This window comes from Gouania willdenowi, chromosome 17, assembly GCF_900634775.1.
Source record: "Gouania willdenowi chromosome 17, fGouWil2.1, whole genome shotgun sequence".
Classification (NCBI taxonomy): Eukaryota; Metazoa; Chordata; class Actinopteri; order Blenniiformes; family Gobiesocidae; genus Gouania; species Gouania willdenowi.
The window spans coordinates 10,476,703-10,493,923 of NC_041060.1; the positions used below are offsets into that span (position 1 = coordinate 10,476,703).

General features: G+C 36.3%; 1 protein-coding gene and 1 pseudogene across 6 annotated transcripts in view; both read left to right on the plus strand.

The window, feature by feature from the left end:
• rnf220a (ring finger protein 220a) overlaps window positions 1-17,221 on the plus strand; it is a 180,687-nt gene that overhangs the window by 140,627 nt on the left and 22,839 nt on the right. For 3 of the 6 annotated variants that reach the window (XM_028472204.1, XM_028472206.1, XM_028472203.1), the window contains exons 3-7: window positions 3,629-3,677; window positions 7,278-7,373; window positions 10,913-10,955; window positions 14,590-14,714; window positions 16,405-16,534. In XM_028472204.1, the coding sequence (XP_028328005.1) occupies window positions 3,629-3,677; window positions 7,278-7,373; window positions 10,913-10,955; window positions 14,590-14,714; window positions 16,405-16,534 (443 nt within the window). Of the gene's footprint in view, window positions 1-3,628; window positions 3,678-7,277; window positions 7,374-10,495; window positions 10,749-10,912; window positions 10,956-14,589; window positions 14,715-16,404; window positions 16,535-17,221 lie in introns of those variants that run through there. The other 3 variants (XM_028472205.1, XM_028472207.1, XM_028472208.1) reach the window with 3 other exon arrangements.
• Window positions 2,958-3,075, plus strand: LOC114479900 (uncharacterized; annotated as a pseudogene).

A 17,221-nucleotide genomic window follows, 5' to 3' on the forward strand; every position in this document is an offset into this window, starting at 1 on the left:
AGCGTTATCCCTCTATTTCTCGCTGTCCGTTTAACCTAACTCCTACCAAGAAAAGAACAAGGATGTGTTTTGAAATGTCACACTAACGTACTACTCACACTAAGTCCGATGTCAAAATGAGTATGTAGTGCGTTCACATTAGATAGTATGAAAAGATTGAGTATGCAAGAAATACCCGGACATATATTATATCGGGATTTTTTTTTTTTAAGTATGTGTAGTGGGCACACTATTCATACTTTTGGGCTCTTGATTTGAAGTTGTGTTTCCGTGAGTTTTATGGATCAAATGACCACATGTTGATATTCTACTTGGTCACTTTCTCAGTTAAAATGCTTTCAGAAATTTTAACGGTGGCGAATCAACGGAGCAATTTATGCGCTTTCGGTTTTTGTCTTTATAGGTTTTCATTTCACTTATTTTACATAATAAGAAAACTAAAACATTTGTGCTCGAAAGGAGCAGGAAGAAGTTCAAAGAACACATGCACGAGTCTATGCTTGTACATTTTTAACAATCGTTTATGGTCGTACAATCAAAGGAAAAAGAAAAGCACGATTTAAAGTCATACAAATAATAAAGCACATATCATACTTTCCATTTGAAATGCATCTTGGGAAAAGTATACTTCAGTGGAAACGTTTCATCATCCTAATCCTTCTAAGCATTGTTTTTTTGGGTGGTTCACTGTATAATGGTATTAAAAAAGTTTTTAAAAAATTGCCAGATTGCTTTTTGCCTTGTTCCTATTGATATTTAGAACATCTGTACCAAAATCTGGCCCAAATACAACATCCATAAAGGGGGGCACACTTTTTCTCAATGTCCTCATTTCTCAACCGAAGAATGCGTAACTTTCACAGATATCAGAAGTTTTAACGATATAAATTATGTTTATAGTAAATGTATAAAAACATTACATCAGTTCAAACACTAATCTGGAAAATAGAAAAAACATCAACATAGTGAAAAAGTGTGCAACTCCTACATGTGTAGCGATTGACTTCATTTTTGTTAACAGATGCTTACAATGTCAATGTGAAAAAGGAGAAAAGCAATCTGGCAAGTCGTCTTTATCGTTGTTCGTTTGTTCATTCGTTCATTTGTTTGAGTGAGTGAGTGAGTGAGTGACTCTGGCTGCGTCTGAATAGTCCCTCCTATCTCTTTTCCTATCCACTTTTCCATATGCCTGTGAATGACGTCATGGGGTTAAGGAAAAGTGTTAGGAGAGGAGTTAGGAAAAGACGATCAGACGCACTTCCACTAGGTGAAGCAATAATCCTACGGCCGTGCCTCCTTTCCTCAGAAAATTTGAACGCTCTTTTATCATGGCTACCACTTAAACACTACCGGGGGTTAAAGAACAGTGGATAGGAAAGGAGATAGGAGGGACTATTTGGAGGCAGTCTTAGACTTAGACTTTCTTTATTGTCAGTACAGATAAGAATGAGATTTCGTAACGAAATTTCGAGTGAGCCCACAATAGTAACCAAAAATTCATTCCCAGTTTGAAACCCACTTTTCCTTTTCTCATCTGCTTGTTTTCTGTGTTTGTCACCCTTTCTTCTGCAACTCATATCCTCACTCATTCTTGTTTTGACATGAAAAACAGATATAACTTCCATTCCAACAACCCACACCATCAAAAATTTATAGAACCAGGCATGCTGCACTCCAAGAGGGGGCGGCGGTGATCCAACTCCTCCCTTGTTCCTTTCCTTATTTCTTTCTTTCTGTCATTTCTTGACTTTTATCTTTCCGCTGCTCTGGCTTTTCTCTATTGTTGCTCGACACACGTATCTCTAACCTCATAATTCGTCCCACTTTTTCTTTCCCAATTCTCACTTCCTTTTCATCTCTCCATCACCTGCTCTGTCACTGTGGCAAATTTTCCAGATTGTGGCATGCGTGCTACTGTTGTCTTCTCACGCTCTTCCCTCTTATCCCGTTTCCCTGTCTCTTGTTGCCTATTGACACTGTCAGCAAGCCATGCAGGTAGAGGTGCATGGTATTACCGAAGCCCCAGCTTGGAAAGTGAACAGTTCATGAATTAAAGAGAGATGTAAGGAAAGAAGTAAAGAAGAAGAAGAAGAAGAAGAAGAAGAAGAAGAAGAAGAAGAAGAAGAAGAAGAAGAAGAAGAAGAAGAAGAAGAAGAAGAAGAAGAAGAAGAAGAAGAAGAAGAAGAAGAAGAGGAAGCAGTGGAGTGTAAAAAATGTGGGATGACCATTGCAGATTTTACGCCGTTGTCTCCTTGATGCATTTCAAAGGTCTAATAATCCACCTTCTTTTAAACCAGGGCATCGTTATATCAAATCACTCCCACAATTAGAGAACAGCTGGTCTCAACAGAAACGAACATGAAAAGTTAATGGTCAGATTTTACATTATGCGCACATGACATGCATCAAAATAAGACATGCATCCATTCAATTCCATTCTATCTATTTAGCAACCTATGTATACTAAATAGTAGGGGTGGGACCATACACTAAGTTCACGACACAAAACAATAAGACAGACGATCAATGGGTTTGTGATAAAGATACAATTGGAAAAGAAAATTGGAAAAAAGATTCTGTGCTTTACCTTTTTAACTCAATAGGAATATGAAGGGAAAAAAAACAATCTGGTGTGTAGTAGATCTTTTTATCTCACCCCCACTCTTACTTTCAACGATACATCTCGCAATGTTTTATTTTTGTAATATCTTGTTGCACAATATATTATCCCACCTTTCCTGAATAAAGATGAAGAGATGAGGCAAAGCTGAGGCAACACTACTTAGATGCATACAGAGGATCTATTTCCAGGCCTTTAGACGTGGTTAGTATAGGATGCTGAGCATTCTGTGCAATACGGACATCACCATGTATCCATCCATCCATCCATCCATCCATCCATCCATCCATCCAGTTATTCAGAACAGTAATGGACAAGTGTCTACATTAAATGAGCAGAAAGTGGCCATACCAGTCTGCCATTGCCCAGTCTTGTTAGATCTCGGAAGCTAAGCAGATCTGGGCCTGGTTAGTAGTTGGATGGGAGACCCCTGAGAATTCCAGGTGCCACAGTGGGGGACAGTTGCTCCAGTGGTATCTGTCTGTATTGTGTCCCTGGGCAAGGCACTTCACCCACATTGTCTAGTGTGAATGTAGTGAGTGAGTGAGTGTTGGTTGTGGTCGGAGAGGCCGATGGCCCACTATGGCAGCCTCGCATCTGTCAGTCTGCCCCAGGGCAGCTGTGGCTACAATAGTAGCTTACCACCACTAAGTGTGGAGTGATTCTATAAAGCGCTTTGAGTGTCTATGATAAAGCGCTATATAAAATCCAATGCATTATTATTTTTATAAAAGCTGTTTGCATTCTGACATTCACATCATTCCCTGGAAACAGAGGCCTATCTAACACCTTTTCATACCTTTATATTTTTTCAAGCCAGTTGATTGTCCTCAGCGTATTTCAAATTGGCCACATGTTAACTACACGGACAAATCAAATCAATAGAAACATGTCTGTTAAAGTCACTGATACCTCGTGAGCCACCGATAACATTTTTAGAGCTCTTGTGACATGTGGTGTGTTTATGTAGAATTTACCAATTATTTTCTAATTCTTTCTCTTCAACAGTAAGCACCCTTTATCTAAAGATGGAGTTGCCACTCCCGGGACACCCAAGGTGAGTTACTACCTTTTATCTGAACATATTTAACATAAAGTTTTATCTCCAAATGTACGTGTTTAACCTTTATTTTACTAATAACAACTGATATTTTGACACTTGTCTTTCTCGTTTCTGCACAAAAACAAAATCAGGTGCACCGCAAACCTCCCTCTTCCTTTTTTCTCACACCCACACAGAAGCGTGCCGATGGACGGCAGGATTGCCAAGCATTGATTCAATTAGAGAGACTGAGACTGATGCACACAGTCAGAGAAAGGAAGGAAAAATTAAAATAAAAAAAAAAGACAGCCAATGTCACATTGCAAATTGTCACATTCTCGAGTTCATCCCCTGTTTACCTGAAGGCTACACCGATTGCCTCACACTGCTATGATTTAGGACAGTGGTTCCCTACCAGGGGTACGTGTACCCTTAGGGGTACGTCAACACACCTCAGGGGGTACACATAAACATTTGTCAATTTACGCTTGCTCCCAGACATTTTCCTTATCTATCGAAAATACATTGTGGCACAACTCTTTCAAATACATAAAAAAGGTGAAGATCAACACCTACGATGGTCAAAACCTCAGATAAATAAAGGGGTACTCGCCTTAAGACAGAAAAGAGAAGGGGTACATTGGTCGAAAAAGGTTGGGAAACAGTGATTTAGGACTTTTTTTAATGCTTTATTATCTAGTCCATGTCATTGTCAACAGACTTTGTTTGGTAATATAATAGAAAGAGAGAGAGAGAGAGAGAGAGAGAAAAATTCCAAATATTTGGTCATGTGATGCTTATTTGTTAGCTTAATGTTCTCCCAATAGCTTCATGACAGTGCTCCTCAGCTGTCCTTAAAGTGACACAACACAATATGTAATCATATTGTTTGTATGGATAACTTAGAAATTGTGAAATGCTGAACAGCAATGCACATCCAAACAAGTGCCGTAAATGTTTTCCCCATCCTGTTTTCACAACCATGTACACTTTGGCTGCCAACCTGAGGTTTAACAAGCAGCTCGCAGCATTGTGGGTGGCCTTGCACTTGAGAAAAGGGAAACTGAGAATGGTTGATGGGTTAAGACTGACCTTCCTACCCAGCCGTGACTGTGCATCGCACGCCGTCGTTTAGTATTCAGCATCAGGCCATGGTGAATAGAGGGGGCCTGTCTGAAGCACATGGGTCTGTTGTTGTCGCTCCTGTTCCTGGTATGCACCACCCATCTCTGCTAAATCTGAGATTAACCCCAACACAGCGATTTATGAGCTGTGGCCCACTTGCTGAGCCGGGGTGTTTGGGTTAGAGGGAGAGCAAGCTGCATGTGTCGGGGACACGCTAACCTTGCTAATGCTAAACACCAAGCTGCATACAAAAGACTCAAGTACTCACTTTTCTTGTTTCCCCACAAATATATATATATGTTTTTTTTTTTTTTTATAAACTCACAACACAAGCTATACTTGCGAGGTTTTGATGTTTGATGTTTTGATCTTTTGCACATTGGTTTAATTGGTTGATCTTAAAAAAAAGACCAAATTTCACAAAGACATTTATTAATAATAGCCATGCGGATGAGATTACCATGAAATGTCATCGACTAATGATAAAACTTTAGCACGTCCCCAGAACGCCCTCAGGTAAATGATTCCTGACCTTTTTAAACATGGATAAAGGAACACACACACACACACACACACGCACACACACGCAAGCATAAAAGCACCATGCATAATGTCCAATTTACTGTGGCAGCACTGGAGGTTGGTCATTTCTCACATATTATTATTAGATTACTGCCGTAGAGCACTTAAGCCTCTGCTCTGCCCCTTTCCACTTGATTAATAGGAGATGACTGTAAATACAAATATTTTATAGCTGCCTTGTATAAAGAGAAAAAAAGCCACACACTGTGGCGTATACAGTGAAACAGGTCGTCTTTAAATCACGAGGTTGTTGGGCATGTGCTGCGGTTCAAAATTCAGTGCAAGTAACACCTTGCTCCAGGGCAGAGCAGGGTGTGTTGATTAGAATAAGTTAAAAACCATACTGGTGAAGCAGTAAAAATCACATTTACGTTCACACAGAGCTATAATTCCTGTTAACTATTGAATTACCCTCTTTTTTGTGTTTATATTCACATTGTTTACCTGTTTGCTTTGTTATATTTGTTTTTAGGTATTCCCTTTGATTTTGTAGTCACAACAGATTTTGGAAGAAAAATGTATTTGACATTTTCTCATAATAACTTATGGACATGGTGTCTTGTAATGTTGGTTACCTTGAGGCAAAAATGACTCTTCTGTACACTAATACAATTCCTCACCACTCCTGATGTCCTAATATTAACTCCAAAGAAAAAAGAAAGGGTTTTATTGACAGTCAGTTGGATTAACTCATATCGATAATACTATCGATATTTCAGTATTTACATTTTTGTCAAGTACTTCCTACTTTTCCAAGTTTTTTACTCTCCAAAAAAACCTTTAAATTTAAGGGTAACACTTTAAAATAAGGGTCCCTTAATTAACGATAGCAAATTCATTATCAAGCATTAATTAACAGTTTAATAATATGTTATTAATCATTATAATGTATTACCTAAAAAATCAGTTAATGCATTAAAATGCAGTTAATTAATGTCTACTGCACAGAGTTAATTAAAACATTACTAAGCATTGATAAAAGTTACATAATGTAATTAATTATCCTTATGTATGCATTACCTATTAATAATTAATATATTTGTAAAACAAAATAACGTCTCTAGTAATCATTTACTTATGGAGTTTATTAAGTAAGGTATTGAGTAACATTAGCATCATGACAAAAAAAGTGTTTCATAAGCATTACTTAACTATAGTTAACAATGACTAATTGCTTTTTGGACTCTTGTTGTAAAGTGTAACACATGTATATCTCAGGTAACACTTTATAAATGCTTAACTGCCTCTCAAGCATTACTTAACCAATTTAAGAATAGCGTCACATTCCAAACTCTTTTTTTCAGGAGGATTTACAATTACTTCTATGACTTAATATTGCTTTAAACACAATAGTAAGCGTTGTTTTTCTCTGCATGTCATTTTAAATGTTACGGTTTCATATGTTATAACAATTAACGTACTTTCAGAACTTACTTTTTAACGTGTAATTAATGATCTGTCAACTTTGGGATCCATTTGCATACCTCTCATCACTGTTTGACAACAACAGACACATTTTTAACCTCGTTCTTTCTCCTGTTGTTCCGTTTTCACACAATCCCTGACACCTTTTTTTTTTTTTTTACTGGCTTCAGTTTAACACATGGCTGCCTCTAATTTCTTCACTTGCAACACTTACAGCTCAATTTAACATCCAAACTGACTGAACTAATGCGTTCAGATTACACGTACAGCATTTTCCCTGCAGGTGTTAAACTGTGCCATGTTTTTTTCCAGAATGTGCTTTCATTTCTAAACAAGCTTTACTCTCGTGTTGCCCTGTGTTTTATTTATGTACAGTATTACCATGCACAGGGAGAGCTTTCCCCTGAAATAATAACCCCAGAGGTTATAATGATAGAACATGTTCATTCCTTTCTGTCCCTCTTTTTCTCTCTCTCCCTTTAGTCTTTGCTTCTGTCCGTGCACATAAAGCGAGAGGGAGAATCTCCAGTGGTTTCTCCCCTGTCGTCTGAGGATGCCCACCACTCTGACCGATACCAGGTCATACACAGCAACACACACACAGCTACACACACATAGACACTACTGTTTTATTTTCAGGACCCTCTGATTATGGAAACAACACCCACTCAATATACATGGCCTCAACAATTAACAACAAAGGGCTTCCCTTTAACCCTAACCATGCAGAGTTTATACGCAAATATGGAAAACATGGAAATCTATTTAATTTTGTAATTTCAAATGTGTAGGAACCCTGACCATGGGATATTGGGAACATTTGCTCTATAATCATGATTTATGTCTGGGATGCATATTTTATTTTTTGGGGTTTAGCCTTTTTGGTTACTCTTAGTAGCTCAAAAGTCACACAATAGGAGATAACATACATACATTTTTTTAAGGAGTTTAAAAAGTAACTAAACCCTCAGGTTTTGGTAGGAAATTTAAAAAAAAAAAAAAAAAAAGCTTTGATTTGTAAATCACGGACTATTGAAGACACACAAACCCTGAGGATAGAAGTCCTTTTGTATGGGAGTTTTTCAACAGTCTTACAACAAACCACCATTATCAGCCAATAACAAATATTGATTGTAATAATTGGCTCATACATTTTTATAACAAAATACACCAAATTTGGAGAGTTGGACAAGAATCAATCAGTAACACTACTTTATAGCAAATATGTGTGTATTCAGCAGAAACAAGTGGTTTCGGAGTTGAATTATTCTTTAAAAGTGTTGCATATTGTTGCTTTTGATGAAACATTCTTCCTCAAACAAGATTAGTCCAACTCTGAGATTGTCAATGTGCAATTCAATTTATTTCAACTTTACTTATATAGCGCTAATTACAACAACAGTCATCATGTAGTGCTCAATCTTTTTTATTTTATTGTTCCACAGTGTTTTACTCTGTGTATGAAAAGTACCATTTTAAACTAACCCTAAAACAATTTTATAAATCAACTTATATAATTGAGTGATAAAGCTGGATTTAATTCAAATCGACTGTACATTTTTGGTCATTTTGCTGACATGTAACCTTTTTGTTAATTGATGAATCTGATTTTTAAAGAAGACTATACATTATAGACAATGATCTGTAGAGGAATGCTGAAAGGTTATAACAAAAAGTTCATTGTCATCAATATTGGTATTTTTTAAAAGCTGAAGTTGCATTACATTTTGTGCAAATCATGTAAGTTACAGCACAAATCAAACGATGAATCTCTCCGAGTGTGAAATATATTGTTTTTTATGCCTCCTCAGCATTCGAGTAACAGGCCAATCTTCCTGAATATGAGATGTCACCCTGACTGGTTTCATCTCTTAAATTCTTCAATGTTTGTTCTGGTGATTCTTCTGCCTGTGATGTATTACAGGGTTAAGTGGGTTTCCCCCCTAACACCATAAAATAGGGACTATTAAGTCCAAGCAGACGTAACATCCATACGTTTAGGATGACACAGCTCATAAAGACCATATAGCAATAAAGTAGATTTTCTCATTAAGTGAAACTGCTGAAATCACCTTATATTATACAAATGATTAGGTCAATGGTGACTCTTTAAAGCACCCTGAAAATAAAACGTACTTCGCCACCTCCGCCTCCACCCCTCAGTCCGTCCTGGTGTACTCCACGTCTTTTAAAAATGTGACCTTTCTGCTCCCATTCAAAGTGCATCATAACGTAGTAGTGATGTGCAGCTAGGTGTGCTATTACTTAGAAGTCAAACGTAAAGGGAAGGGGCATCCAAGAGGGGAAAAAAAGGCCTGATTGCGTGTCAGCACTCGCTAGATGATGAGCTGGTGGTGAGAGGGCTGAACCGTTGCCTATTTACTGTGGCCATGTCTGAATGAGGATGTACATATAACATAATAGCAGAGTGCCTTAGTTCAGACAGCATATAGTTTATTATACATACTGTACATACATACATACATACATGCAGCACTCTGGGTTTGAATCCTGGTAGATCTGAGGTGAGCCGACACAGAACTCTGACATCGCTTTCGTAACCTCACTGCGCTGTATATTTAATGCAATTGAGACAGTACAGTGAGAGAAAAGTCGATGCAAAATTTAAATAGATAAATTTGATAATAAAACAATTCAGTTATTAAAAAAAGTATGATTAAATGCAATGTTAAAATGTGTGTAATCTAATCTAATCTTGCAAACTAAAGCAGCTGTTGTCATCAGTTATAATGTGATGCAATAAATAGAAATAGAAACAAAGCAAATGCAAGATATATGATCTGTACAAGGTTGTAGCGATGAGTTAAGTGTGTACTGCTGCATACACCCTGCAGTCACCCCTCATATAACAGAAATGATTGCAGGGAAGAAAAAAAATACATAAAAAAATAAGCAGATCACCTTGTTGTGTTAGATTTAATTTTTCAATGTATTTCATCTATTTATTGTATTATGTTTTGTTTCTATTTCTACAAATTGTGGTAGGGTTGACTCGAAGGTTAAGTTTTATGTCTTTATGTTTTAACTATAATCTCTAATCTAAAATGAACTTGTGTGAAAGCATCTGTTAGAGCCCAACAACGACTCGAAATGTAACAAGAGCTGAATTGTTATGAAGAAAAATGTTGTAAAACTCAAAATATAAACACAATCAACTGTAAATAATGTAACAAGATGCTGACCCCAAAAAAGTAAAAATGTTTGCCTAAAATGCCAAAACTTGTTTTTACAAGTTATTTTTAATTTTTACATTACCATAATGTAACAACTTGTTACATTTAGTTTTTACATTGTCAAAATGTTACAAGTTGTTCCATTTTGGGCAAAAGTTATTACATTATTGACCAGTTGAAACATAATAATAATAATAATAATAATAATAATAATAATAATAATAATAATAATAATAATAATAATAATTACATTTCTGGCTCAGCAGTTTATTTACATTTCTGGTTTTATTTTTATTATTTTAAATAATAATAATAATGCTAATAACAACAATTTGGGTCTTGTTTCATATCTGGCTCTAACAAGCGTCTACAGAATGTATTTGTAGTTTTAAATCCGTGTTTGTAATCCTTTATAAAGCCTTTATACTTTAATTTCGACTAAAGATTTCAGAGAGATTTACTCCCCCCTCGTGGCTTCCTGGTAAAACAACAAGTGACGTTTCACAGCTTCCGTTTCCAGCGCCGTCACGTGACCAAAACAAGCCAACATGGCGTCGGATACGCGGTATCCTCACCAACATAGGCGTTACTTTCAATCCGTTCCCATCTACTGCTATCCGTAGTCACAGCATGCGTTTAGCGGTGATGTTCACCGTGTGGGGGTGAGCTCGGGTGTTTTGCAACAGTGAGTTTTAGCGGCTGCTGGCGGAGCTGTGGCATAAATAAAGCAAGACTCATGGAGGATGTGCAGGAGAGAGAAGTAGGTTTTCATTACCCACAGAGCCACTAGTCACACTAAAGGACACAAGCCTCAAGCATCCAAAGCAATCTCACTCTGAAAAGTTGATTTAATGTGTGAAACTGCACTCAAACGTTTCCTTATTATCTAACCAATGCTTCCCATCTCTTCTTTTCCTGTTACAGACATTTTTACGTGTAAGGGCAAACAGACAAACGAGGCTGAATGGTATGTACACTCAAGCTTTCATTTCATATTATGGTTTATAATCATATGTGTTAAACTTCATGCCCCAACTAAATATTAATTTAATGAGTTAGAAGAAGTCAATATTGAAATACTGTTAAAGAGAATAGAATAGAACAGTGTTTCTCAAATGGGGGTACGGGGTACTTGAGAGGAAAATTAACAAATGAAAGCATTACAAATATGTGGTTTTATAATGTTTACTTTTAGTAAAAAAAATATTTAATCATATTAAATAATACCAGCAACTCACAAATGACAATAAAAACACAAAACAAGAGAAAAAATATACTGAATTATTAAAAAAAAAAGAACAAACAACAATAAATTACGCAAAATGTCACCAAAAACACACACACTAAGAGATAGAAATACTTACCAGATATGAACAGAAACACACAAAACGACAACAAACGAGAGAAAAATACACAAGATCACGACAAAATACACAAAAATAACATACAAAACAACATAAGACACAACCAAATGCACGCACAGCGGGAATCACTTAAATAATACCAACATTACATAAAAACATTAACAAAAACACTCAAAGTAATAGAAAAATATACTGATTAATAATAATTACAATAAAATCAACAACAAAATGACACCAAAAATGCAAAAAATGACACAAAAATTGGGTTAAATAAATGTATTTATTAGTTTGTTTATGTTCAGACTCACATTTATTGACAAACACCTATTTACTGTATATTTTTATATATTAAAGAGTGAAAAAATATTAAGCAATTTAAAAGGAAATATCTTTATGTTGTATATTACAATTTTGAAAGTGTGTATGTTTTCTTTTTATTATTGTATTATAATCAAAACCATATACAGATGAGACAAAATTAATGTATTAACAGCAGCAGCAATGATTATAAAAATTATATATTTTTTCCTCTAATTGAGGAAAAATAGGTGTGACTAATAACACGTTTATGCTTGCACCCAGTGTATGTGTATGCAGTAATATTTGTAATTATTGTTTTTTTCTGGAGGGAAGCCATCTGCATCAAATAATTTGTTTATTGTATTATTGCATTTGCAATAAAAAAAAAATCATCTATGTTATTTTAAACATAAATTAAAGATGAAAAATGACAGCGACCTCCACCGTTTGATCATGTGATGAAATTATATTATTTATGTCATCCTCAGTATTCACACATATATTTTTTAAATGTAAACTATTAATCCACACCAATCTAGCCATGCACTATAAGCTACTGTTGATGAGACTGTACCATTTCTATAAATAGTGTAGTAAAGATGATAATTCAAACCTTGGTGTCAAAGTGAATTTCTTATAATTTACAGATTGCATCCACATTTTAATGAGCTAGTACACAAAGTCTCACCAAAGCAGCCCAACCTTCACTCTTTAATTCTGAGTTTTCTTCATGGTTAGCATCACTTTAAAGTAGGGCTAGGCGGTATGACCAAAAATGAATATGAATATTTTCAAAATTCGAATGGTTTCATGGTATATGACGTTATTTTTTTTTCATGCATAATCAGGTGTTCACAGCATTTTCTACTGGTTGAGAGAATAATTACTGCAGTAGATTGACTTAGGATGAGTGAATACTGTAGAATAATTCCAAGTTTAGCTTTAGCATTAGCTTGATTTCTAGCTTTAAATGCGGCATACTCAGTGGTGTGGTGGTTTTTATGGTGAATAAGGTAGCGTTTTGTTTGCGGCTCCACCAGAACTTATTTCCGCGCTACAGGAATTACAAATTGTGATCCTTTGCTCTCTTTTTTTGTGTTTTACTGGCGACAAGCTAAGCTAACCATGCCTCTGTGTCCTCTCCTGTAGTAGAGGCAAGCGTACGCAGGCACATGCTAACATGTAGCTTCAGGGCTTTCAATTGTGTCTTTTTTCATTCATTTACACATATGATTTACTACACAACTAACACCAGAGCGCTACTGTTTACCTTCCGATTTTGAAGTGCAACGTTGAAAAGGGTCCGGTCTGAAACACGGCGCAGCGTAGCGTTCCAAAAGTTGTGTAATCAACAGGTATACCGCCCAGCCCTACTTTAAAGTTTAGTGAGTAGTTTGTGATGCTGTAGTTTAAACTCTGGGCCCTGTAATTTCTTCCCCTACGTTCCGTCTACTGTGGATGATAACAGGATATGAGCTGTCCCCATGAGGGGGGCACAAAGTGCTGCCAGATCTCATTAGTGATTTTTCCTCTTTCTATTTAACAATGCTCCACTTGATTAGCATCAGGAGGCTAAATTGGTCAGGATAAAGAGTTAGTCCCTTATAGCTGGAACAGAGATGGGCAACTTGTGTCATTGTGGGAAACACAAAACTGTTTGAGTCATTTTGTGTATTTTTGTTCTCATTTTGTATAATTTTCCAACATTCTGTTTTTTGTTTTTTTGTACTTCATGGGTCATTTTGTGTATTCTTTTTGTGTTTTAGAATAATTTATTGTATTTTGTTGTCATTTTATGTATTTGTCTGTGTTCTATAAGACCATTTTGTGTATTTTTTTAGTATTGTTTTGTGTGTCATGAGTAATTTTGCTGTATTTTTTTTAATCATTTATTGTATTCTTTTGTCATATTGTATATATTTCTGTAATTATATGTGTTTTTTGGAATCATTTTGTGTGTTTTGTATATTTGTTGTATTTTGTGTTTTTGGAGTCATTTCTTGTATTCTTTTGTAATTGTGTATTTTTCTGTAATTTTGTGTGTTTTTTGGAATTTTTGGCGGGTATTATTGTGTGTTTTTAAAGTTATTTTGTGTGTTTTCGTTGTTTTGTGTCATGAGTAATTTTGTGTACATTTTAATTTTTAATGAATATCGTTTTAGTATTCCTTTGGGTTAACTTGTATATTTTTTCATTTTGTGTGTTTTTTGGAATATTTATAGTTTTGTATTTTTTTGTGTGCTTCATTGGCATTTTGTCTATTTTTCTTTCACTTTGTGTTACGCACAAATTTAGATATAGGGCCACATGTGGTCCCAGAGCCTCCAGTTGCCCATGTCTGATTCAGAACATCGAGCTCCTCTTTCCTTCTCTTGTGTTACCTATGTCCAGTCCTCCTTTACTCCCTTCATCCATGGCCCTGCTCCCCTGGGTCTCCTTTAGTTTTTCCAGGCAGCAAAAAATTAATGTCCCCCTGCACTATTTGCAGTTAAGAAAAAATGACAGAGTCTCAGGGTGCAATGACGTGTGTTCTGCTCTGTTAAATTTCTAATTAAGTGTGTGTGTGTGGGTAAGTGGTAACCTGTGACAGGAGGAAAATGGGAAGAGAAAGGAATGGGCTGGATGAAAATAGTCACAGAATTCAGCCTAATCAGCTTGTTACGAGTCAAACTGCAAACCTGTGGGGAAAATAAATGTAGTGTAAGACGTTTAGAGAGCTATATTTTAATTAAATGTTAAGTTAAAAAAAAAAGTGGTAACCTCTCATTAAACATCCCTCTGGGTTTGATTTATCTTGTCTTTTTCCATCCAGAAGCATGTGGTGATTCAGAAAGAATCCATCCATCCTTCACCAGTTCATCCTGAAATAACTTCCTTCATATTAAAAATGTCTCTTCCCTCTTTCTCCCTTTCTTTCTTCCCATGCTGCCCGTTCAGCTCGTATAGGCAAGATGAAGAGGAGGAAGCCTGAGGAGGGGGGCCAGGTATGTCCGCTGTGCAGCGCCCCTTTGACTGGGAGCGAGGAGGAGATGAGTAGACATGTGGAACAATGCCTGATCCAGGTAGTACAAATGGGGCCCCTAAACGCCGCCTATATCGCCAGTCGGACAGTCTATCAGCTCTTCTCTTCCAGTCACTTACTTTCATTCCTGTAGATGTCATGTAGACGGATCCCAAAAATAACCCGTAGCAACCTTCCTCCCATGGCGGTCACGTCATATCGGATTAACTGTTGAGTTTCCAATAGAAAGAGCTCATATTTGCAGTTTCTCCAATATGAGGCGACTGCACCAGCTCTCCGGTGATGGGATAGACTAGAAAAAACATTTAGTTCTCACATTCCTTTTTGTTTTGATTCTCAATCAGTGGCACCTCTTTCTCGTCACAATTGAAGTTGATTTGTTTCTTCGGTGTTTGTTAGTAGATCAGCATTAAATCATCACTAATCACCTTTTCTCTTGCTAACCTTTACACTGACTAGATACTAACGCCTCTTTTCTACCAGCACACTGTGAAACATGTTTGAGGTTATTACAAAATTGTAGGATTACAGCTGATTCTATAGAGTCGTTTACAATTTAATTAAACGCAAAACTGGGGAACATATAATAGTTTTATGGCTTATACATATGTAGTTAAAATTGAGGTGTATACTGACAGAAGAAAGGCCCAGACGCCTACACTAAAAACATTGATATCAATAATTTCATGGATATGGAAGCCAAACAAGGAAACAAAATTATGAAATACAAATTAGATGATAGATAATATTTTTCGTTTTATTTTACAGCTGATTTAAGACATGGGTCAAAACTGATGCATTATTGAATTATAACTTTAGTAATTGAGAACGTAATTGTAATTGAATTTCAGTGGGAAAATAATCATTTTTAATCATAATTGAGTTGTAATTGAACATTGATAATTACAGGCGTAATTTTAAAATGTAGTTGACCCAGACCCTGCTGCCAACTTCTTTTTATTTATTTATCAATATCTACAATGTGCCAAATACAGCCCTGCACTTTAATGCACCTGTAAGACCACTGCATTGTAGCCACTGTACAATAAGCACAGAGAATAAACATTTATTACTTTATATATCAGGACTTTTTGGACTGAAAATGCACAAATAATTTGCCATATCCAAGTTTTGAGTTCAGTTTATTTTTTGTATAATGCATTATGGGTAAGTAGTAGGACTGAACGACTTTAGAAAATAATCTAACTGCAATTTTTTTCCTCAATATTGCAATTATTTTTTCAAGGGCCTGTTGTCATGTATTTTCAATGAACACAAGCAATAAATCAATCTGTTTTATAATAAACAATTTCAGATTTATTTAAACTTTAAATAAATATAAAATGTAAATTTTAAAGCACAGATTACAACAATAAAGCAAACAAATCTGTGGCTTTACCTCTTTAACATATCTAACTAACTTCACGTTTCATGAAACATGTGGACTGCACTTCTTAAACACTGAACTTAACAGGACAGTACAAGAAGAAAAAATAATAATAAATAAAAAAAATTGCAGCCTTTGCGATTAGAAAATCGATAAAATTGTAACTAGTGCAATCAGTATTAGTCCTTTCTTTAACTTCAGTAGATATTTGATGGATAATGTGGTGTAAATATTGATAATCTCCAGTTTATGAAACTGACTTTTTTAATTTGAATGAGTTTTATTTAAAATCTTCCAACTTGTAACCCACGTTAATCTTCCTCCCTGTGTTTCTCTATGCTAGCGTGAAGGTGCGTTAGCCGACGATGACTCGGCAGATATGGATGGAGAGAATGGGCGGGGCTTTGAGGAGTACGAATGGGCGGGACAAAAGAGGATCAGAGCGACAGCCCTGTTGGAAGGAGGCTTCAGAGGTACAAACACACACACACACACACACACACACACACACACACACACACTTATAATGATCAGAGGTGCTTTAGTTTGACTTGTATCACAAATGTTGTTGCTGCTGTGTAGATGTGCTAGCTGCTAGCTAGCTAGTTTTAGTTCTGAGGTCTTATCCGGCTGCAGCAGATTGGACTAGCACTGTGTGTCATCTCCGTCTCCTGCAGTGTCTCACTTCCTGCTTGTCCTGTTTGAGGCCTGTTTAGTTTTGTGAGATCACTGTTGAATGTGTCCCTGAGTTTGTAATAGTACCAGTATTCTGGTGGCAATTGGTCCCGTCCAAAGGTCAGCCCAGTTCAGCCTAGTCCGGCCTGAAGGAAAACACATTTAGCTAGGTAATTGACTCACCGGTCACCACAGTGTTTGTGTTTGAGTGTGTGTGTGAGCACACCCAGAAATCCAATTACACAACTGGATGGGATCTGGTCACTGGGGAGCCCAGTAGCAGCTCATCGATTTTCCCACAAAACATCAAAACTTTTTGGATTGCTCTCTTTATTACCATGTACATTTTAGTTGCAAAAACATAAAATGCTTGTGATGTTTTTCAAGCTTGAAAATGTCACAGGAGCATTTAATTCATGGAAGATGGGGGAATGGAGGTATGACAGCTGGGTTGTGACAAACATGAGGACATTTTCAATTTCATG